At 40.4% G+C, this 23,305-nt stretch overlaps 1 protein-coding gene and 1 pseudogene across 2 annotated transcripts in view; one reads left to right on the top strand and one right to left on the bottom strand.

Moving 5' to 3' along the window:
- CTNNA1 (catenin alpha 1) overlaps positions 1-23,305 on the top strand; it is a 181,231-nt gene that overhangs the window by 137,858 nt on the left and 20,068 nt on the right. Inside the window, exon 10 of the mRNA XM_082836989.1 lies at positions 10,426-10,518. Coding sequence (XP_082693115.1) covers positions 10,426-10,518 — 93 coding nt within the window. The remainder of the gene's footprint in view (positions 1-10,425; positions 10,519-23,305) is intronic.
- LOC309960308 (importin subunit alpha-1-like) lies at positions 11,758-14,702 on the bottom strand (annotated as a pseudogene). Its single transcript has one exon. The product of its transcript is annotated as an importin subunit alpha-1-like (transcript).

Genomic DNA, 23,305 nt, shown 5'->3' with positions numbered 1-23,305 from the left:
TCTCTAGGCCAACTTCGGTTTTAGGGGCCATTTGCCATTTTTTCCTGGGGTTTAGGGGGAGTAAGGGTGCTATGTGAAAGTTGGGAAGGGCTGGTGGTGATAGGCCTCTGGCAGGAAAGGAAGGACTCAGATTCTGCAGCCACTGAGAATTCTGCCAGATATGTTTGTCCTCCTAAAATATTGAAATACAATTCTATCACTAACCACCTGCAATTAGCACAGACTCCACAGGTAAAGGGCATAATTCCCAGTAAGATTGTCCTCACTATAGATGCCAACTGCAAGTTAGGGGAGTCCCCAGCCCACCTGTACTTCTGACCCAACTGTCTATAAATTCAAGGGTTCCCATGACCTCTCATCCCTTCTTCACAAGACTGCCCTCATTTCAAATGCCAGCTGCAAGTTTGAGGGTCTCCAGTCCACCTGCTCTTCTGATCAACTAGCTACAAATTTGGCGGGTTTCCATGGCCCACTTCAGGTTCATTAATTTGACAGGACAACTCATAGAGTTCAGGAGAGTGCTATCCTTATGACTGCATTTTATTGTAAAGGATACAAATTAGGTCCATCCAAATGAAGAGACACATACGGTAAAGTGCGGGAAGGTCTCAAAGACAGAGTTTCCTGTCCTCTCCCCATGGATCAGGGTATGTCACCTCCTGGCACATTGATGGTTCAGCCAGGAAGCTCCACTGAGTTTCAGCAACCAGAGTTTTTACTGAGATTTCATTATGTAGGTATGATTGATAGAATCCCTTCCTTCCGTGGACCTTGGTTTTTCCTGAAAGCCCCCATCCTCTAATCACATGGTTGGCATGGTGGCCTACCCATCCTCAGTCATCTCATTAGTCTAACATATATAGGGGCTCAGCTGGAGTTACCTCGTTAGCATAAATGATGAATAAGAAAGACACTCCTGTCACTCCTGAAATCTCTCAAGGATTTAGAAGTTTCCTCCCAGGAATCCAGTGCAAAGACCAGACATTTTTTTATTATACAACACCTCCCCATCTTGAAGGAATGTGGAGTGCATGGTTTTTGTATAGCTTGCTACCCAGCCATAAATACGACATGGAAGAGGTAAGACAGGGCAGGTTTGTTTCTTGCAGCTTTATGTAGATCCTGTTTGTGGCCATTTACCCAGCGATTTACCACTTGTTTTATCTGGTGTTCCTTGCATTGTTTGGTTTTACTTTTCCCTGGAGGTTCGCCCGTTAGGAGCCCAGTTTTCTGATTGAGTCCATCTCTTCTCTCCTAAGTGAATGGTTCTTTCTCATAGAATCATTGATTCTCCCTCTGGTGTATAAATCCCCTTCTGTTTAATATCCGTGTATTGACACTTACCCTTTCTTAGACTCATTCTGTAGTGGGAAACTCCCTCCTTCCAGAGGCGGTACCTTCCACTGGTGGATTTCTCTGGTTGTTAGGAATGGGGGGCCACAGTCTCCTTCTCTGGAACACTCCCTGTCCATCTTTTTACTGCTGCACACAAATGAATTGAGAGGAGCTATAAGTGAAAATAGACACCTGATTTCAAAGATGTGGCATGGAAAAAGAATGTAAAAGATTTCATTATCTTTTTTATTGATTACATGTTGAAATATATTATCTTGAGATTAAATATTATTTTTTCTAATCTCACCTCTTAATGTGACTCACATTGTATTCCTGTTGGACGCACTAGTCTAGGTGATTTCCTCAGGCCTTTGAGAGGCTCTCTTCATTCTGCCTCTTCTCTGAATGCTTGCCACGTGAGTGCCAGTCCTTATTGAACACCTGCTGCAAGAGCGGGCGGATGGACGTAGAGCAGCCAAAGCTTCCACTGGCTTTTGGGCAGTGACCTCACAGTCAGCTCCAGGATTTTGCTTCCAGAGGTGCTGCTGCTCAACTCCATCTTCTCCATCCTGGTCTGTGTGGGTGCAGTTGGTTGTTTGACTCTCTCTGTTTTGATACTCATGCAGTATAAACTTCTTAGATTCAGTCTAGTGTTCTGTCCTGTCAGGACTATTGCTGGCATTGCTCTTCATATTATTGACAACCCCTTCCAAACTTGTATCATTTCTTTCTTTTTTAAAAAATAAGCATATCTTTTCTCCTTTTATCCAGTATGTTTATAAAGTACTGTCTAAGACAACCCATGGGATAGAAACTTTCTTTCAGCTTGCCACTAGAAATCATTGTGTTGATTGTACGATTCTTTGTGTATAGTTAGCTGTTCAGCCAGTTACAAACTCCTTAACTTTTGTCTTGATCTCTGTCCCTGCCCACCCCGGCCAAATAAAATAGTGTAAAAACGTTATGCTATAATTTGGGTTGTCATGTAAAGTTGCTTCAAATGTACTAATAGTTTCTGAGTAGTATTAGGGATAGCATCCACAGAGAAATGGGAATATTATGGTACCTTCTCTGTATACCACATTATGGAAATACAAGATTAGCTTGAAGAATAAAAACCACATACTGACTGGTGAGGTTTTATAAGCAGAAGTGAATTTCTCCAGCCCCTCTGTGTGGGCATAGTGTTTGGAAGGCTGTGTGGTGCCTGCTGCCTATTGGATCCTTATTAAATGACTGTGATTTTACTTGGGAAAGCAAATAACAGTGTTTGCTGTGTGGCTGCTCTTATTTTCTCAGGGTCTGACTAGGACCTGTGACTGCCTCACACTACAGTTGTCAGTGGGATCTATTACCTCCCCACATGGTATTGAATCCCCTTTTCTTATGTGAAGGGTACATAGAGGTTGTGCGTCTCAAGGCCAGTGAGTAGGGGAGCAGGAGCTGAGGGTCAGTGTTGATGAGCTGGTGACCCTTCTGTTCACCGTTTTCTTCTGTTAATGATTTCTTTATATTGCTTGTCAGTTTAGTGTATTGAGGTGAAAAATTTATTTTCTGTCAGAAATATTAACCTTTTTGTCAATAATGCAACACCCACGTGTCCTTTTTAATTGCTTCATTCTTTGCCTACCTCCTTTGCTGTGAGCAGCTTAATAGCTAAAGAGCAATCAGTTTTCCCTTTTTAATTTTGCTGTCTTCTGGTTCCTTTTCAATTTCATGAATTGAGAGTAAAATAGGAAAAATACAATTCATGAAATCTTGCCTGTAAAAACTGTCTATCATTTAGTATCCCTTTCCCCTCAGCCCGAGACACTGTACAATAAGATAGTGTTTTGTTCATTGCCTTGTGAATTAAGAACCAAAAAGTAAATGTAACTGGTATGATTTTGAGCTGGATTATCATTACTTGCTATGTCCCCCACCACCACCACCCCAGGACCAAGTATTTCCCATTATCCAGGACTTCATAGGTTGTGGCTTTATTGGCTTGAAATGTGTATTTTAACTGCAAATTGAATGATCTTCATTATAACTTTTATTCTGTGTTGTGCTTATAATACGCAGTAAAGTGACCTTGAAGAAACCTCTGTAAGGGGCATTTGAATTAAACACTGACCTTATACCATCTGCCTGTGACATCTTGGATATTTTCTCAGTACCTCTGTACAATACTATAGGCTGAAATTCTTGCAAATGGCCAATCAAATGAAGCTTCAGTTTTCCAGGACAGTAGGATGTTTGCATGAAAGCAGTTGGGTATTCTTAGGGAAGAATGCTGACCTCAGAATCAAGAATTTCCTGAGCATATTGAGCTTGGTTTTCTCACATTTTCAAGGGTGTGTAATTTCACATGCATGGGGTTGTGTAAGACCAAAGTGTCTTGCCTGTACTATTTTAACACCTTAACACCAAGCTTTTTTGGCTGAACTGAACCACCTAGTCAAATTTTGGGATGGTCAGGTGAAGGCAAATGGATGTATCTTGTTCTCAAGGAGCATTGAGATTCTTTTCTCTTGGAGTGTTGACAGGAACAATTAAGGAAGCACTCTGCCCAACTCTGGCCCTGCTTCAGAAAAGAGTGTAGGCCCTCCTATTGCCTCACCAGTAGACCTGATGGACTAGTGTTTAGACAGGCACCCTTCCTAGCCTTATTGACAGATTATTCAGGAGATTAGACAGAAATAGGGAACTTTTTAAGTGATCTGTATAATAACATGTAAATGGAAATGATGACAATATCACCTGGGTGGTTATCTACACATGAAAGCCTTTTTAAAAATATCACATAGCCAAGCTGTTTAAAATAGTTTATGATGTTTTAGTAAATTCACAATTTCTAATCCTGTTACTAGAGATACTTATATCCCTAAAATTAGATTTGGCATGGCTTATTTTGAACAAAAACATGTAAGAAAAATTAAGGTAGATGTAGAAAATCAGGACGTAGGAGAGAAATAATACACAATTACGAGCTATAATTGCCATGCTTGAGTTTGGTTGTGTTACTGCACTTCCTGGTAGCATGGAGGAAAGGAAGACACACAATCAGTTCTGTATTCTTGTCTTTAGAATGGAAGAAGTATGCCCATTTTTTCATGGGAAATGAGCCTATCGTAAAATGTTAAAAAAAAAAATCCTTACTTGGGACTTTTACATAAGGGGCAGTGAATGATTTAATACATAGGCTCCTCAACATTTTAGTAATAAATGTAGTGACAGAGTCCACATGATTTTTTTTTTCTTGTAAATTCCCTCTAAAATGGCAAGGTCATAATATTCAGTTGACACTGAATTGAGTTCCAAAGAGCTGTGATGAGGAGCTAACCCAGCATGTGGCCTTCCGTCTCCCAGTAACAATATTAGGAGAACTGAGGGCTGTGTGTCTGTGAGTCCAGTGCTTCCTCCTGATCATCCCAGTGTAGCTTTCTTTCTTTTTTAAAATAATATTCAACCTTCTAGTTTCTTTGTGTTTTAAACGTGTCCTGTAAAGAGCATATGTTTAGTTATTGTTATTCAGGTTAGCAGGGGTTTTTTTTTTCTGTTAATGAGGGAGTTTTGTACACACACATTTATTATCATTATGACATGTGGATTCATTCTTACCATTGCATTTTTGTTCTCTCTTTCCCCTTCTTAACCCTGCTTCCATCCCTCCTCCTCTGTTTCTAACTCTCCTTCCCTCTTTTGGATTGATTGAGTCCTCCCACTTCCTTCTATTCCCCCCCGCCCTTCTCATTTGGAAATCATACACTCCATTTTATTACTAGCAACTCTGGATATTTTAAGCATGCATGTTTAAATTCAGAGGTTGAGGGTAAGTAGTATCTTTTCCTCCTTCTGAAACAGTATGAGAATCTTAGAATGCTTTGACTTTAGTTATTCTCTAACTTAGATGTTATTGTTGTCCAGTAGTTTGGTTCTCTTAATTTTTAGCCCCATGAGTTAGACACTGTTGGTATTGCTTTATTCACTTATTTCAACTTTTGCATAAAATTTATCTGATACCGTATTTTCATTGCTTCCCATTTCTTCTCGCATATTAAACCTTCCTTCTGGGATTGCTTCCTTTTTTCCTAAAGCATCTTTATTAAACACCTTTAGTTGGGGCAGGAAAGATCTGTCTGGAGTAAATGCTCTGAGATTGGTTTTGTTTTTGTTTTGTCTTAGTGTCTTTATTTTGGCTTAATTCTTGAAAAAATAATTTTATTGGATGTATAGTCCTAGGATGATTCCCCCCACTACCTCCCTTCAGGGATTTGAAAATATTATTACCCTATCTCTGGCTTCCATTGTTGCTGTTGAGAAATCAGCAGTCAATCTCACTGAGCTTTCTTTGTAGATAATTTGTATTTACTTTCTGGCTGTTTTTAAAATCACTTTTGTTCTAAAGCTTCACTTCAGTGTGTCAGGGTGTAGATTTCCTTTTATTTACTCTGCTTAGAATTTATCTTCCCAGATCTGAAAATTGTTTCATCCATGCTGAAAAATTTCAGCTGTTACCTCTTGCAGTATTGCCTCTTTTGCATTCTCCCTGTCTTCCCTTCTGAAATCCTCATAGTTGAATAATAGACCTCAATTTATCTTTCATGTCTCTTAATTCCTTTTATGGTTTCATGTCATGAAAATGTCTTGGTTTTCCTGAATAATTTCTTCAGTTTGACTTTCCAGGTTAGTAATTCTCTTTTCAGCAGTGTCTAGTCGATATTATTTTAAATATCTAGAAATGGTAGACATTATTACTTTTCTCTTACAGTTCTATTTTGATCCTTCTCAAATCTGCCTAGTTATTTCTGAGTGTGTTTTTCCTTTTCTATACTTTGTATCCTTTGTGTTATCTCTGTTAATGTAAAAAAACATATTTCTTAATACTCCACTTTTGATCGTTTAAGTATCTGCAAGTCATGGATCTTATTACACAGTTCTTTTGCTCAAGATGCCTTATTTCCTTGTGTACTTCCTGTATTTTTTATTGTGGGTTCACATTCCTGGTATTTCGTATTTGGGAATTCTTTGAGGCCTGGGTTTAGATTACTTTCCATCAGAGAAAATTTCCATTTATATTTACTTCTGCCAGTTGCTTACGGATACTACTAATACATGACCTCCTAAACCTAAAAGTTTTGGGGGGCCAGAGAAATAATATAATTTCTATACCTAAACCCCTGAGGAGGGCCAGCCTTTGGTTAGAATTTACAGGAGAGACCTTTTTTTTTCTCCTCCTTGAGGGAGTGATTAGGGCTTATACTGGCAAGTATCCTACTATTTTGCTCTTCATGTTGACTTTTCTCTTAATTCACTCTTTCACTTAGGATGTTGCCTTTTGGCTGTCCCAGCTCTGTGCAGAGTCTCTCATCTAAGGCATCTACCTTATGAGACCCATTAAAAACCCAAGTTCTGACCACAGAATGGCACACATACTCCCTTCATAAACAGTTTTCAGTGCTTGCTTACCTCTCTGAATTTCTGTTTTCTCATTTCTAGCCTCTGCTGATTTCCCTTAATTACTCACCTGCTTACCCTACATTTTTTTTAACAGCATGATTGAGGTATAATTTATATACCATAAAACTCACCCATTTTAAGTGTACAATTCAATGGTTTTTACTAAGTTTACAGAACTATGCAGTCATCATCACAGTCCAGTTTGGAAGTTTTCTGTCACCCATGTGTGCTTCACTTTTTGGTTAGCTATCTTGTTCCTCCTAATAAGATAGCCAACACCCATCCCTGGAAATTGGAAAGTTGGAAGCTTGACCTCTGTTTCATCATCATTTCTTCTGTGGGTTTGGAAGTAATTGTTAGAAATTTCTTCAGTGGTTCTGAAATTTATATGATGTGCAGTTGGGACTTCTCTCTTCATATATGACAAGTTTGGAAAAGTTGATTTATTATTACTTTGGATTTTTTGAGAGTACAGAGAGCTTAACCATTTTGAAGAAGAAAACTCAGGTGGTAGCTTGACCCAAGATCACATGGCAAGTGATGTAGAGTTTGAGCTTCAACTTTACGGCATGCTACTCAGGTCGTGGTGTCACTGCTTAGACTTAAAAGCTCCCTGTTCCACAATTCTTGTCACTTGTTGCACCTCCACAACAGGTATAGGCTACTGTGAGAGTAGGTCATTAATTTATTACCAAGAACAAAAACAAATCTCTTCTTGTCTTCCTGCAAAGGTTCCAGGGTAAGGGGCAGTGGGAAACAACTTATGTTTGACTTAAACAAATTTTAAATTTATTTAAAGTCATCAACACATGTATAACAGAGGAAAATTTGTCATAATGGTATATTTTTTCCCCCTTGTAACCTTGTTTCATACATTTTATTTAAGTAAAGAAATTCTAGAGCTTTCCTACATGTCTGAAAAGTTGTCTTTCCTGTCATGTACAGATGTCATATTTGTTGATTTGACACAGCCTGGCTGTGACAATTTTTTCCTGCACAGCACAGATTATTACTGGGCTACTCCTAAAACCAGCTAAAGCCCAGGGCTGTTCTTTGGTTTTTTTCAATCAGGGAGTTGAAAGTTTTCTGAAATGTTGTGTTCTTCTACAGGGTCCAAACTTAAATGGGATAGGTGCAAAAGAGGTGGTGCAAAAGAGGCCTCATGATTCCAAAGCTGGTAGTCATAGTGTCAGTCTTAGCCGACCTCTTAGATTAGCAGGAATCTAAGATGTTTAAATTGTTAATACACAAATTACTGTGGTAGCAAAGATATAAAAATTTATTCCGAGAGCAAATTAGAGATGTTACTCATCACTCTCCAAAGTCTCCGCTCTGCTAGGTTCTCTGGAAGTTAGCTGCTCTGAGTATTTTTAATTCAAACTTCAGAAACTTCTTCAGTCTACTGAGCTGCTATCCCAGATTTCTAGAGCCCCACAAAGAGGTATTTAGGAAGCCCCTTCCCTCATTCCCAGCTTTCATGGCAGTCAAGCCTGGCACTAGTATATGAGGTTAGCTTCTCAGAGAGCTGTGGTCGAGATGTTGCATTTGCACATTTGTCATTGTTAGGAGTGAGTGGCGCTTTCCCTGGAGGGTGAATTGAAGCTCATTCATCTGGAGAAGACTGTCAGTGACAGGTGTCCACTTCCTCCTCCCAGGGCAGGCGGGGTGGCCTCCTGAAACAGGCAGTGTACTCTTGTAGAACATTAAAGTAATGTTTTTAAAATAAAGAATAAGTCTTCCCAAGTCTTGTTAGGATTTGTATCAGGAAACAGGAAAGATGGTTTACAAAAGTCAGCATTTCAGCCTTTAGCCACACACCATCTCATGTGTCTGATCTGTAGTAGATAATACTTATTGTAATCCTTTGCTTATTAATTTAATTATTTTTTTCTGAGTTTTACAGATTCATAAAATTGGGAGAATATAAAATTATACTAGTAGTGGCTAGAGAGTGGAAGGCAGAAACAGTGACAGACCTTCCTGAATCTAACATTTGACTGGCCTCCGAAAATGGTGGGCATGGGGTGGGACTAGGGATCTTTGTTGTCCCAAATTGCTAATTCAGTCATCAACCTCAAATTTTATATTTGGTTTCAAAATGCCTTGTTAAGGCAGTGAAGGAATAGAAGCTGTGGCTTCATAAACACATCTAATTTAAGCTTTCTCCTTCAGTAGAGCATCATAAAATGTACATTTGAGGGATAATGTTTGTAAAAGTTTTATCTTCTACAGAATTTAGCTTAGGTCATATTTTGTAGCACTTTTAAAGGAAACAAATAGAAATCAACAATTATCTCTATAGACTGTCATCATGAATAGAAGTGCCTCTTTGCTCAGGTCCAGTTGACACTGGTAAGTGGAATTGTAACCTTCAGGGAGTATAAATCTTACTTCTTTTGTGTGATTTTGAAGGCCCTTACCCATTAAAGATCTGACTTAATTTTCTTTTTCCGCACATTTTTATGTTTAAGTTCCATGTTCTTTTGTTTCTTCTTGTGATTAGGCATTGCAGGATTGTGATAGTTCGCAGTCTTACAGAAAGCTGATAATCCCTAACTGTAACACTGCGAACAACAGTAATGGTATATAATTTTTCTTGTGCCTTTATCTTCTTAACTTGGGTGGAGGAGTGAAAATCAAAGGTTATTGCCATTGCCCTTGTTTACTCTGGCATTTTAAATTCTCAGAAAGTGCCTCTGTTATTCAACTGCCTACGCCTCTATCATTCATAACTCAGTTTGTAACTGGGGTAAGATATGTCTCAGCACTGTGTATTCAGTTGGTCCTTGGTATTGCTAATGGAATTGGCAAGCCTGTTTATTTAGAAACAGTGGTAAGTGATCACATCCCTAGCAGCCGCTACAGAACAACATTCTCAGCACAGCCAGAGCTTCAGCAGAAGTATGATACAACTTGGAAAGATTGTTTCTGGCTACATGAGTAGTGTCATTGAGGCAGTTGGATGGCAAGGTAAAGATTTTAGTTCAAATGAAATAGCATCATTCAGGAAACAGTGCTTTTGAGAAACCAGTTAAAAGACAGTTTTGCTCTTAACTATGGGACATCATCTCTGTTTCTTCTTCCATTTCTGATGAGGGTGGACTTGGGTCCATCTTGATGTGTTAATGCTATTTTTTTAATTTGAAAAATAGCCTTGCATTCAAATAAAACTCATCTTGGCTTAAAGTAAGCATCCATTCACCTGTCAAATGAGAACAGCAGCTTAGAATTTCGATTTCCTTCCTTTAAGAACAGCTGCAGAGTACATTTTTATTTGAGGGTACCAATGATTCTTTGGTGCCTTTGGTTCCTTGGTTTTTCTCACGTCTCACACCAGGAGACCCTTTTTCTCAACTTACTGTTCAGGCAGGTTAGAGCCCATGTAAAGCTGGTGAGTTACAAGCCCTACGATCTTTCAGTGTTCTGCCACCAGCTTACAATGTGACCTGTGTTATGAGTTTAATTTCCTTAGCACAGAGCTAAAAAATTTGTCCTCATAAGCAGGTAATCAATCTGTGAGAAGTAAAACACCTTTGGTGCTTTTGTCATTTGTTCTGTAAAGGTCAGGGATGGGGTAGGTGTACATTTGTTTTCCTTTAAAGTTAAAAGAGAAAAATCTTCAAAGGTCTTTTTTATCTTTTCTTCTAGGTTGCCAACTTGGCCTGTTCCATCTCAAACAATGAAGAAGGTGTAAAGCTTGTTCGAATGTCTGCAAGCCAGCTAGAAGCCCTCTGTCCTCAGGTAAAGTAAAACCAGCAATGTTTAAGGTTTCACCAAATTGGATTTGGGTTATTAGAGTGGGAATGAGGTTTATTTTGTTAGTTTCATTTTTAGGATTTTAGATAGAAGTCTTGAGGGCAGAATGCTGATCCACAGTCTATATAGCTTGAGAAATTTGTTTGACTTTAAGCGATATTTCCTTAAGGCATCATGTGTTACTGTCTCCTTGCCCTTCATTAAAAATATATAGTGTCGGGACTTCCCTGGTGGCACAGTGGTTAAGAATCTGCCTGCCAGTGCAGGGGACATGGGTTCGATCCCTGGTCCAGGAAGATCCCACATGCCGCGGAGCTGCTGAGCCTGTGCTCTAGAGCCCGCGAGCCACAACTGCTGAGTCTGCATGCCACAACTACTGAAGCCCGTGCGCCTAGAGCCAGTGCTCCACAACAGGAGAAGCCACCACAATGAGAGGCCCGTGCACCGCAAGGAAGCGTAGCCCCCGCTCACCGCAACTAGAGAAAAGCCCATGCAGCAGTGAAGACCCAATGAAGCCAAAAAAAAAAAATGTATAGTGTCCTCCATTGCTGGCAAATGGAGAGTAGGCAGTGGCCATTCTACACCCTCCCTAAGGGAGGGCCATCTGCAACATGTGGTAGTCCTGGAATCGGGATGGTTACGCACAAGCCTGAAAGAATAACTGTTACCCACCCACATTCCATTGTGATGCCCAGTATTTGGATCTTGTTAGAGGGAATGAGATTCAAGAGCTAGAAGCCTTACTTAGCTATGTCTTGAAGTAGCCTTATGATACAGATATTAATAATGTAATTCAGCCAGCTACTGAAGTAAAAGCTTAAGAACTTTTCTCCATTTATAATGGCATATTGGAAGACTGGTGATCAGGCTAGGTTAAGCATCTGGGGCTCTAGAAAGACTCTGAAGCACACAGAAGAATGGTTGCTTTGTTTAATGTTAGGTGAGTTGCCTGCCTCCTGTGAGGGGAACTGATCCTTTTTGTGTGCCTGACACTCCTTGCCCCTCACAGGGATTTCTAAGCAGTGTCAGTGCTGTTTTGGTGGAAGAGGTTGCCTCTTCAATTTCCCAGGTAGAGAATGGTCATGGGCATACTCTGAAGATTTACATTAAACTCTTTCTAAATGTCCTGTCAGATTGCATTGACCACAAATAAAGGGGAATAAAGCAAGGGAACTGGAGTAATAGAATAGAGGTTACGGGAATGAAATTTCTATGTTTTGTCTGCAACCAACTTTAAAATATACCGTGACTAATACTTTGGTTCTTTCATATGTATAATTCCTGACACTCAAGGTAGGTGACCAAAATAAGTAAAGCCTGGTTATTAACCTGGGATCCTAACTGGTACACAGGTTAGCTAGGGCACTTATTCTCATTCTCAACCATGTGGGTTAGTGTGCCAGTGAGAGCTGCTTCATCTGAGTATTAGTGTGATGAGCCAGTTGTGGATCCACATTATCTAATCAACATTTCCCCAGCTTTAATCCAGTCATGAAGTCTGCTACTGGTCAATAGCTGTACAGATAATAAGCACAATGAATTTAATCACCTACAGAAAGTTCATGGATGACCAAGTTATATGAAATAAATTTAGAGTAGATTTTAAAGATTTGGCATTCTTTTCTCAAGCTTGCCATTTTACCCTATCGGCATTTTATTTATTTTTTTATTTTTTAAGAAAAGGGTGAAATTTAATCTTTATTTACAGGACACTGCAAGATATGAAATTCCACATAAAAATAAGAAACCCATTGAGAGGAGAAGCTTCATATAGTATGTACAGTTTGGAACTGTTCAAGAATAGTTTCTTTGGAAAAAGTGCTACAATAACAAACCACATGTAAAAAGAGTTCTTAGGAGAGAAACAGTAAGACAAACTTCTACCAAACATAGTACACAACAAACAACTTTATGCCTCAGGTGTACAATCTAAAAGTTGAAGGTCCCCGCAGTGCCATCCTGAACTTGGAATGTAAACCCTTCAGAGGTAGTTTCTGGCACAACATTTTGATCTTCCTCTTCCTCCACAGAGAAAGAGGAGGATCTCAATCTCAATCAAGTTTAATGAAGCTTTGTACACAGACTCATTTTCATGGTTTTGTAGAGCTTCAATTTTGTCCAAACCTCCACATTCTTCAGTCATCATACTAAGTTTCTCAGTTTCCCCTAGTTTCTCAGCAGCGTGAAAGATATTTGAGATGGCATCCAGAATAACCAGAGGAATTTTGGTGTCTTTCGCAGTTAGGAGGTTCATCAACGGCTCTGTTATGCCACAATGAACAAGGTATACCATCTGCTCAACTGTTCCACCACGTGTATAGTTGGTTACAGCCCATACAGCTTCCTTTTGTGTCCTAAAGTCGGCCTTAGAGAGAACGCCAACAAGGAACGGGACTAATCCATGATTTACAGCTTGTTGTATCTGGTCCTGGCGGCCAGCCGTGATGTTTGACATTGTCCATGTAGCTTTCTTCTGAATGTTAGTTTTGGAGTTTGTTAGCAGGCTGGGAAAGATGGCAAGTGCTCCTGCATCTATTACAACCTGAGTCTGTTCATCTGTTCCAATGACAATATTCCCTATGGCTCTTTGTGCGAGAGTCACAACTGGCAATTCAGTAGCTCCTAAAAGCTTCACAAGTTGGGGTACAACCCCAGTTTTCACAACCATTTCAATCCGTTCATGTGGACCATTGGTAAGGTAGGAAATAGCCCAGCAGGTATCAGCTAAAACTTCTGGGTCATCGTGATGCAGGAGATGAACTAAAGTAGGAAGAATTTGCTCAACAGAGTCTAAGGGGGGGGTGCACGATTCTTGTTGCGACAAAGATTTGAAAGTGTCCAGGTAAGATTATGTAAGTAACCACGTGCTAAAGATGACACATCAGGAACCGCCAAAAGTGCCAACAGCAGGTCAACTGGACCATACTTGATAACCAAGTCTCGGAAAACCGAGCTATCACCTGCAGTGTTTCCTAGAGCCCATGCATCTTGTTCACTGATGTGAGCGTGGGGAGATGCCAACAGAGAAATGAATGCTGGGATAGCACCTCCATCTACCACAGCCTTGGTCTGTTCTGATGTCCCGGAAGCATTGTTAGTGAGGGCCCAAGCAGATTCAAACTGAAGGGGACTACAGTCCGTTCTGCTCAAGAAGGACACAAATTTTGGAATCAAACCAGCCCGAATTATGCTGTCTGTGGGGGGCTATTTTACCCTAGAAAGCAGTTTCCTAGCAGCTTGAGTAGCTTGGAGCTGGCTTTCCAAGTTGTTGCTATTTATGCCTTTGACAATATCATCAACAGACCAATTTACAGTGCCCCGGTTTTTGCGGTTTTCCTGCAGTGGAGAAGCAGCAGCATCTGGAAAGGAGCTGACATTTCTCCTCTTCAGCGTCTGGTCATCCTTCTTAGCTTTCCTGAGCTCCACATTAACTTCTGTTCAGCGCTGCCTCATTTCTGTACTGTCTTTCCCCTTGTTCTTGAATCCGTTAAGGCGGGCAGCTGGTGAACTAGCATCCTCATTGGTGGACATGGTTATGAGACAAAGGAAGAAAGCTACACAGTTGACTCAAGCTTCCACAGGAGGTGGTGCGGGGCGCACAGGCTGCGCATCGGCTGCCCTCACAATGTCCACTACGGTCAGCCCGAGGGTGGTGTGCCAGCACTTTATTTTTAATGCTTTTGGTTCTCCATTTGATTTTGAAATGCTTGAAAAGCGACAATGCTTTCACATATTGGCTGAAACAGATGGTAACATACGCTGATCACACCTACTAAGAGTATTTATATAAATGATCTTAAAGCCTAGAAAAAAAAAATCACATGGAGAGTCTAGTAGATCCTAATGAGAGTGATGGTGTGCATAAGTCATGTTTGGCTGGGACATGTTGCCCAGGTTTTAGGTTGCCCTCAGAAAGCACCTTTTTTCCCTCTCCTTTGTAGGTTCATTTCTCCTGCTAGAACAGACCTCAAGACAGTGTCCAGACCACGCTTGGAATTGGGTATATGTCCTAGATAAAAAGGTGTTTCTCTAGGTGTGATTATTCCTGCAGATTCTCTCCTAGGCCCCTTCCTACCCTTGCTCACAAACAGGGCTGGGCAGGTTCAGTGATGGCAAATACAGTAGACATTTGCAGGCATGGTAATGACAAACTATGTAGCATGTGCCATTTCTAAATGAGGTAACTGTGACTCCACTCCAACCCATTATTGCTAGGTTCTTTCATTATTTTTAAAGAGAAGTCAGCAATTCAGATTTTTTTGACAAGTCTCAATTTTAAAGGATTGGTAACTAATTTAAAGTTCTGAAATTCTTTGAGGAGCGTAAACCAGATTTCTGGGAGCTGCATCTTACCTACCCTGGCCATGTGTTTCATGCTCAAAGGACCGCTTCTTTAAGGTAGCTGGTGGCTGTCCCTCAGGAGGAGTGGAGCCCTCTCCTTATTCTTCAGCCTGATGTGGGCAGTGATGTCAGGCATCGGGGGGTCCTAGTCCTGAGGTGTTTCCTTCCAGGGTCACTGGCCTGTTTGATAAACAAACCCTAGGCACGTTAATCAACTTGACTAGGCTAAATATGCTGTAGCGTGTAGACAAAAAGTTATTATATTAAAGTGTATGTTTCTTTATTTGAGGCTACTGTCAGCATCCATCCACAGTATTGGGTTTTTCCGGTTTGTTTTTCAGGTCTCACACCCACACTGCTGCATTCAGGCAGCCCTGGCCCCTCTGCCGGGGGCTGCTTTTCTGTGGCTCCACCTACAGTCTGGAGTTGGTTCCTAGACCTTATTGTTCCTTTCTGGAGAGGAGAGGTGACAGATGGAACCTGTAGAGGAGTTTTCTTCTCCATCTTTCAGCTCACCCAATAGCAAATTAATTTTTGGAAATGGGAAATTCTGTTCTAAAGTACTAACTTTTTAGTAGTTAAGCGACTTAACTCTGATATTTGCGGTGTTAAAGTTGAGTTCAGGCAAAGTAACCTGAGAGTGGATTTATTTTGTTGCTTGGGGGAGAAAAAAGCACCCACATTTTTTGGTGATTTATGAGTAGGAAAGAAAGTAGGTCAGCTCTTTCCCTGCATTGCCTTCTGTTTTGTGTCTGCAGTATCGCACTGTTCATCAGAAAGGGGACCTCTCTCCATCTGAGCAGAGAGCCCAGACTCACATGCTTTTATCAGGAAAAAAATCTGTTTTGGGAAAGAACCTGATTCTCTACCCCCATGCCCCCCCCACCCCCAATCATCTTGCTCATGGATGTGCTCAAGTCTTAGTGCATGGTAGCTGCTTAAAACACTTCAGTTTTTCAATTCATCTGATACTGGTCAAAAGAAAATAGAAAAACCCTGCCAACAGCATGTTTCTGACAGTTGATAATTCATATGGCCTTTCTTGGAAATTGAAGCAAGGGTGAATGAAGTATTTGAAGCTGCTGCTTATCTACATTTCTTTGTCTTTTTTGGGGGGGTGGTACGTGGGCCTCTCATTGTTGTGGCCTCTCCCGTTGCGGACCACAGGCTCTGGACACGCAGGCTCAGCGGCCATGGCTCACGGGCCCAGCCGCTCCGCGGCATGTGGGGTCTTCCCGGACCGGGGCACGAACCCATGTCCCCTGCATCGGCAGGCGGACTCTCAACCACTGCGCCGCCAGGGAAGCCCTCTTTGTCTTTTTTGGGGGGTATTTCTCACTAACTAAATTGAGAAAGAACTTATAAAATTGTTGGTTCTTTCTTCTGCCTCCTTAGATTTATCTTCCATATTGCTGCTTCTCCCATTGTTCTGTGGGAATGCTGATCATTTTTGTGGCTAACAGGCTTGACAAGCATCAAATAAGCATAAACCCAGACAGGCCTGGTCTATACAGGTAGTGGGAAAATATATAGCTCTTAAATGAGCATCCAAGGCATACGGGCCAGGGAAGCCTGTGGCCTCAAGTTCTCATTCATGTATTATTTCACAATCATAGGACCATCTACCTTTGAATCACCTCACTTTTCCACTTCTGATATTCTCTAATCTTCTTACACAGCAGTTGCACAGAAGAGCTAAAAGGAGATGCTTCTGACTAAAAGTTTCTCTCAGCATTTTCTGTACCTCTTTCCTCCCTTCCCCCCTCCCATGGAGGCCTGCAGGTAACAGGCCTCCAGAGGTACTCTGGTTTCCTTGTAAGCCTTGCATATTGGTATTGGTTTGTTGTTTTGTTTTCTTGTAAAGTCTGATTTCCATATCATAAAAGTTGGAAAGTGTTTCCCTCTCTTCCATTTTTTTGAGAAGTCTATATAACTGGTATTCTTCTTTAAATGTTTGGGGGGAGTTTATCAATGAAGCCATCTGGCCTGGAGTTTTCTTTTTTTCTTTTTTAAAAATAAATTTATTTGTTTATTTTTGGCTGCATTGGATCTTCATTGCTGCGTGTGGGCTTTCTCTAGTTGTGGTGAGTGGGGGCTACTTTGCTGCAGTGCGTGGGCATCTCACTGCCGTATCTTCTCTTGTTGTGGAGCATGGGCACTAGGCGCGTGGGCTTCAGTAGTTGTGGCACACGGGCTCAGTAGTTGTGGCTTGCGGGCTCTAGAGCACAGGCTCAGTAGTTGTGGTGCACAGGCCTAGTTGCTCCGCGGCATGTGGGATCTTCCCAGACCAGGGCTCGAACCCGTGTCCCCTGCATTGGCAGGTGGATTCTTAACCACTGAGCCACCAGGGAAGTCCCTGGAGTTTTCTTTTTGTGAAGACTTCCAAAAATTAATTTAGTTTCTTTATTAGGTATAATGATATTCAGATCATTTATTTAAACATTTAGCTGTTTATTCTTGAGTGAGCTTTGGTAATTTGTATTTTATTAATAGCTACTCTGTTATTTTTTTCCTTCTCCTTGCTTTGGGTTTAATTTGCCCTTCTTTTTCTAGTTTCTGAAGTTAGAAGCTTTTAAATTTATTTATTTATTTTTGGCTGTGTTGGGTCTTCGTTTCTGTGCGAGGGCTTTCTCCAGTTGCGGCAAGTGGGGGCCACTTTTCATCGCGGTGCGCGGGCCTCTCACTATCGCGGCCTCTCTTGTTGCAGAGCACAGGCTCCAGACGCGCAGGCTCAGTAGTTGTGGCTCATGGGCTTAGTTGCTCCGTGGCATGTGGGATCTTCCCAGACCAGGGCTCGAACCCATGTCCCCTGCATTGGCAGGCAGATTCCCAACCACTGCACCACCAGGGAAGCCCCTGAAGTTAGAAGCCTTTAAATCATTGATTCGAGACCTTCTCTTCTAATGTAACATGTAATGTTGGTGTGTGTGTTAAATAGCATGGTTGGGATGGTCAAGAAAGACCTCACTGAGAAAGTGATGTAGAAGCAAAGACCAGAAAGGAGATGACAGAACAAGCCAGAGAGGGTGTCTGAGGGGAGAGCACTCCAGGAAGAGGGAACAGCAAATACAGAGGCTTTGAGGAAGGAGGATCAAGTATCTAACAGGAGTGTGAATGGTATAGAGCCTTTTAGGGCCATGGTAAAGCATTTGGCTTTTTACTCTGAGTCACATGGGAAGCCATTGATGGGTTTTGAGTAGAGGATTGACATGATCTAACTTTGGTTTTAGCAGGGTCTCTCTGACTTCTCTGAGGAAGGATAGAAGCAGGGGGACCCCTTAGGAAGCTGTGGTTAGCAGAATAATGTGCTGCCCCCACCCCCAATTTTCTAATTCCTGGAACCTGTGAATATGTTACCTTATATAGCAGAAGGGACTTGGCAGAGGTAAATAAACTAACGATCTTTAAATGGTTAAATTATCCTAGATTATCCGGGTGCATCCCCAGTGTAATCACAAGGGTCCTTATATGAGGGAAGCAGTGGTGTTGGTATCAGAGAAGGAGATGTGATCGTGGAAGCAGGAGTTGGAGTGATGTGGCCACAAGCCAAGGCATGTGGGCAGCCCTAGAGGTTGGAAAAGACAAGGACTGGGTTCTCCCCTAGAGACTCTGGAATGAACAGTTATGCTGACACTTTGATTTTAGCTCTGTAAGACCCATTTTAGACTTCTGACTTTCAGAACTGTAAGATAACACATATGTGTTTTAAGCACAGCTAGTTTTGTGATTATGTTACGGCAGCATAGGAGACCAAAACAGAGGCAAGAGGACAGTGGAAGTGGTGAGCACTGGTTATAGGGTCTGGATATATTTTGAAGACAGAATTTACTGAAGGATTAGTTGTGAAGTGGAGGGGAAAGAGAAGAGTCAGGAAAAATTCCAGTTTTTTTTTTTTTGCGGTACACGGGCCTCTCACTGTTGCGGCCTCTCCCGTTGCGGAGCACAGGCTCCGGACACGCAGGCTCAGCGGCCGTGGCTCACGGGCCCAGCCGCTGCGCGGCATGTGGGATCTTCCCGGACCAGGGCACAAACCCGTGTCCCCTGCATCGGCAGGCGGACTCTCAACCACTGCGCCACCAGGGAAGCCCATAATTCCAGGGTTTGATCCTAAGTAGCTAGAAGGATGGAGCTGTCATTTATGTTAATTTTGTGGTGCTTGTTAGACATGCAAGAAGCAAAGTCAAGTTCAGGAAAGAGGTCTGGATGAAATATATAAATGTGAGATCCATTACCACATACATGGTGCTTAAAGTCATGAGACTTAATAAGTTCACCAATGGAATGTGTAAACCCAGAGTAAAAAGGTCTGGGAAATAAAACTGGGGTTCCCTAACATTTAGAGTTTGGGGAGATGAGCAGTATCCAGCAAAGGAGATTGAGGAAGTGTTATTGACCAGAAGAGCATCAGAAGCTGGCTCTGTCTTGGAAGACAAGTGGGATAAGTATTTCTAGGAAGAGTGATTATTCATGTAAAATGGTTGTAGAATGTGACCTGAGAACTGATCCTTGGATTGAGCAACATATAGAGATCACAAGTGATCTTGGGCAAAGAAGTTTAGGTAGAAATTTAGGAGAGATAAGCTTGACTGGAGTGGATTCAAGAGAGAAGAGATAAATTGAGTATAGCAAGTTGACAGCTCTTTCTAATTAAATGTAAGGATTATGGAGACATGGGGTGATAGCATGAGGTAGATATGGGGTTGAGAATGTTTTTTGCTTTTGAGTTTTAGTCGGGAGCATTTTTCTATGTTTAGCTGATGGAAATAGTCCAGTAGAAGGGAAAAACTGGTAATAAAGAATAGAGCAGAGAGAATTGCTAGGACATTGTCCTGGAGTAGAGGAGAAGAAATGAGATCCAGTGGACAAGTGGCAAGGTTGGTAGGAGCATAGATAGGAACATTCATAAGTAAAAAGAGGTAAGATAGAGCATGTGGCATGGATGCAGGTAAATGGATAGGTGCGGTGATAAAGATTCTATACACATTCTCTTTTGATTGCATTCATCTTCTCATTTAAATAGGAAGCAGAACTATAAGCTGAGAGTGATGATGCTGGCAGAAGTGTTACAGGTTTGAGGAGAAGGTATGGAACAATTACTCTTTTAGGGTTCAGACTTGAGGAGAGGAAGAGACTGATTGGACTAAGGAAATCTATTTCTCTTGCTGTCCCCAACACTATGAGTCCACTTGAAGTTGAGTGCTCAAGATTTTAAAGGAGTTCCATTCAACATGGTTCAGAGCAGGAAATCATGAATTTTATTTTAGACATGTTTATTTTGAAATGTCTGAGGCATCTGAGTAGAGCTGTTGGGTATGTAGCTAGGAAATGACTTAGGGGCTAAAACGAATGGTCTGGGTTGGAGATGTGGGAGTAGTTGGCAGATGGGTGGTATGTAAAATCATATGATGAAATTGCTCACAGGTGGGAAAAGTGTAGAATGAGGAGAGAAGGTAGCATAGGATCAAGGCTTGAAGAACTTCAGCATTAGTGGAGGAAGACAAGACAGCAAAAGAGACACAGAAGAAGTAGCCAGAATGGTGGAAATGAAACAGAAAAAGTATTTGACAGAATCTAACATCCAGACCTGATAAAAACACTTTGTAAACTAGGAATAGAAGAAAATTTCCTCAGCCTGATAACATCGTACTTAATGATAAAAGGCTGAATACTTCCCACTAGGATCAGAAACCAGACAAGAATGTCCTGTTCAGTGTTGTACTGGAGGTCTTAGCCAACAGTAGCATTTAAAAAGTTGCCATGGTATATATGGTGGTAGTGCGTAGTTTGGGGCTCTCTGCAAATTTAATGAGCAAGAATAGTGACTCATTAATTTATAAGTGAGAGTAAACTTTTCCCTCTAGTTGTTTCCTAGCGATTTGTAGGTCACCTTAGGTAGGCTGTTGATGTCTTACCCCATTTTCTACCGGTATTTTAGTGTTCTCCTTACTGATTTACCTAACACTATATATACTTCATCTGTCATGTATATTTAAATACAGATGTAAATAGAGAATTTTCTAAGACATGAGGAATGTTCAGTAAATGCATAAATAAACACGTTCTTTTAGGCTTTTTTTAATTTAACTCATTATCTATCTGGAAACAATCTTATTTAGAACATAAATATAAGTGTGAAGTGAAGCTATAACTTTATTTTTCTCCAAATAGCCCGTATCAAATGTAGAAATATGCCATTCCTCACTGATTTGTGATGTCACTTTTATCATACACTGAATTCTGCTCTGTGATAGGGCCTGTTTTTAGACTATTCTTTTCAGTTACTTTAGCTTTGTATTACATTTTAACTCCTTTCATTACTCTTTTTTTAAAAAAATATTTATTTATTTGGCTGCACTGGGTCTTTGTTGCGGCACACTGGATCTTCATTGCCGCGTGCAGGATCTCTTTTGGTTGCGGCATGTGAGATCTTGAGTTGCAGCATGCGGGCTCTTAGTTGCGGCATGTGGGATCTAGTTCTCTGACCAGGGATCGAACCTAGGCTGCCTGCTTTGGGAGCACGGAGTCTTAGCCACTGGACCACCAGGGAAGTCCCTCTTCATTACTCTTGCTCTCTATCCCTAATATCTTTTTGCTAATTCTCAGCTATTTACTGTTCCAGATTAATTTGTGAATAAATAGGTCAGTCTTCCTACTCCTGAACAAGGACTGTGTTTCTGTTTATTCACATTTCTTTAATGTACCTCAGAAAAATTTAGTCATTTTTGTTACTTCAGTCCTCTGGGTTTCTTTACAGATTTAATCCCACATATTTTCTATTAATTGCGTTCATGAAGAGCTAATATTCCCCTCATTTTATGTCCTGTTTTCTGGTATATAGAAACGTTACTCATATTTATATTGTCTCTAGCTAACTTAATGAAGTCCTATTAATTCTAAGAGTTTTTTCAGTTAACTCACTTCAGTTTCCTAGATAAAGAAAGATGATCTACATTGAAAAGTAATTTTGTCTCCTTTCTAACAGCTTTTTATTATTATTTCCATTTCCCACTTTATTTCATTAGCTAGAAAGACCATTATTATTTAACTAATGGTGACAGTAGGTGTTCTGATCAATAACATCTTGATTTTTAAGGTAATGATTCTAGAGTTTCACCACTAAGTATCATGTTGGATAATTATTTGAAGTAGTATGTTAAGTATCTTTCTATTCCTAATTCATCAGAAATTAGTATTTATCATGTCCTTTGTAAACAGTTTTGTAATCAGAATGAGAAAATTCACCTTAGACGAGGTCCTTTTCCTCCATTATATATAAGGTATTACAGAACAAAGAGAGCAATTTTCTCTTTGTAAGGGAAAATTATCTTAATATTTAAGACATATAATTAATTCCCTGACCCGTGTTTACTTGGCTCTCTTAAGAAACATTTTCTTCACCCACATTTTCTTACAAAGTCTAGCTCCACACTGATTCATTGATACATTAGTGAATTAATGAGTTAATTAATGAAGAGTAGTCCACAATGTTGAATCACCCAGGATGGCTAAAATTTTTTTAAAAAGGAAAAACAGGTGTTGAAGATATGGGGAAATTGGAACCCTCATACATGCTGGTAGGAGTGAAAAATGGTTCAACTGCTTTGGAAGACAGTAAGGCAGTTCCTCAGAAAGTTAACCATAAAGTTAACCATATGATCCAGCAGTTCCATTCCTAGTTATATATTCAAGAATAATGATAACAAACAAAACACATATGTGAATGTTCATAGTAGCATTATTCATAATGACCAAAAAGTAGAAAGAATTCAGATGTTTGTCAGCTGATGAATGAATAAAGAAAATGTGATAAATTCATATAATGACATATTATTTGTCAATAAAAAGGATGAAATACTGATATATTCTATAGCATGTATGAACCTTGGAAACATGTTAAGTGAAAGGAGCTAGTTCCAAAAATGCACATATTAATATGATTCCATTTTAAGGAAAAGTCCAGAATAGGTAGAGCCATAAAGACAGAAGTTAGTGGTTGCCAGGAGACAGGGTTCAGGGAGATAGGGAGTGACTGCAAGTGGGTATGGGGTTTCTTTCTGGAGTGATGGACATGTTCTAAAATGATTGTGGTGATGGTTACAAAACTGAATATACCAAACATCTTTGAATCTTCCAATTTAAATGGGTGACTTGTTTGGTATATAAAATTACATTTCAGTAAAGCTGTTTTTTTTTCCCTAAAGAAGTTACTTTTTATTATTCTAGAAGAAATTACTTTTCAAACTTAATAAATGTTATACTTTCTGTGAAGTTATTATATGTCAACTACAGTTATCTCAGAAAAAAATATTTTTTTTTCTGTACTTTGAGAATGTACCAAGAACCTAAAATGCCAAATGTTCATCACAAGATTAAGAATGGTGGGTGACTGGGAACAAACCTCGGTATTGTATAATCAGAATAGTGATGTGCA

This window comes from Leucopleurus acutus (assembly GCF_964270905.1).
Source record: "Leucopleurus acutus genome assembly, chromosome: 3".
Lineage (NCBI taxonomy): Eukaryota > Metazoa > Chordata > Mammalia > Artiodactyla > Delphinidae > Leucopleurus > Leucopleurus acutus.
Note: the sequence above shows the minus strand (reverse complement) of the source record. Positions and strands in the feature narration are given on the sequence as shown.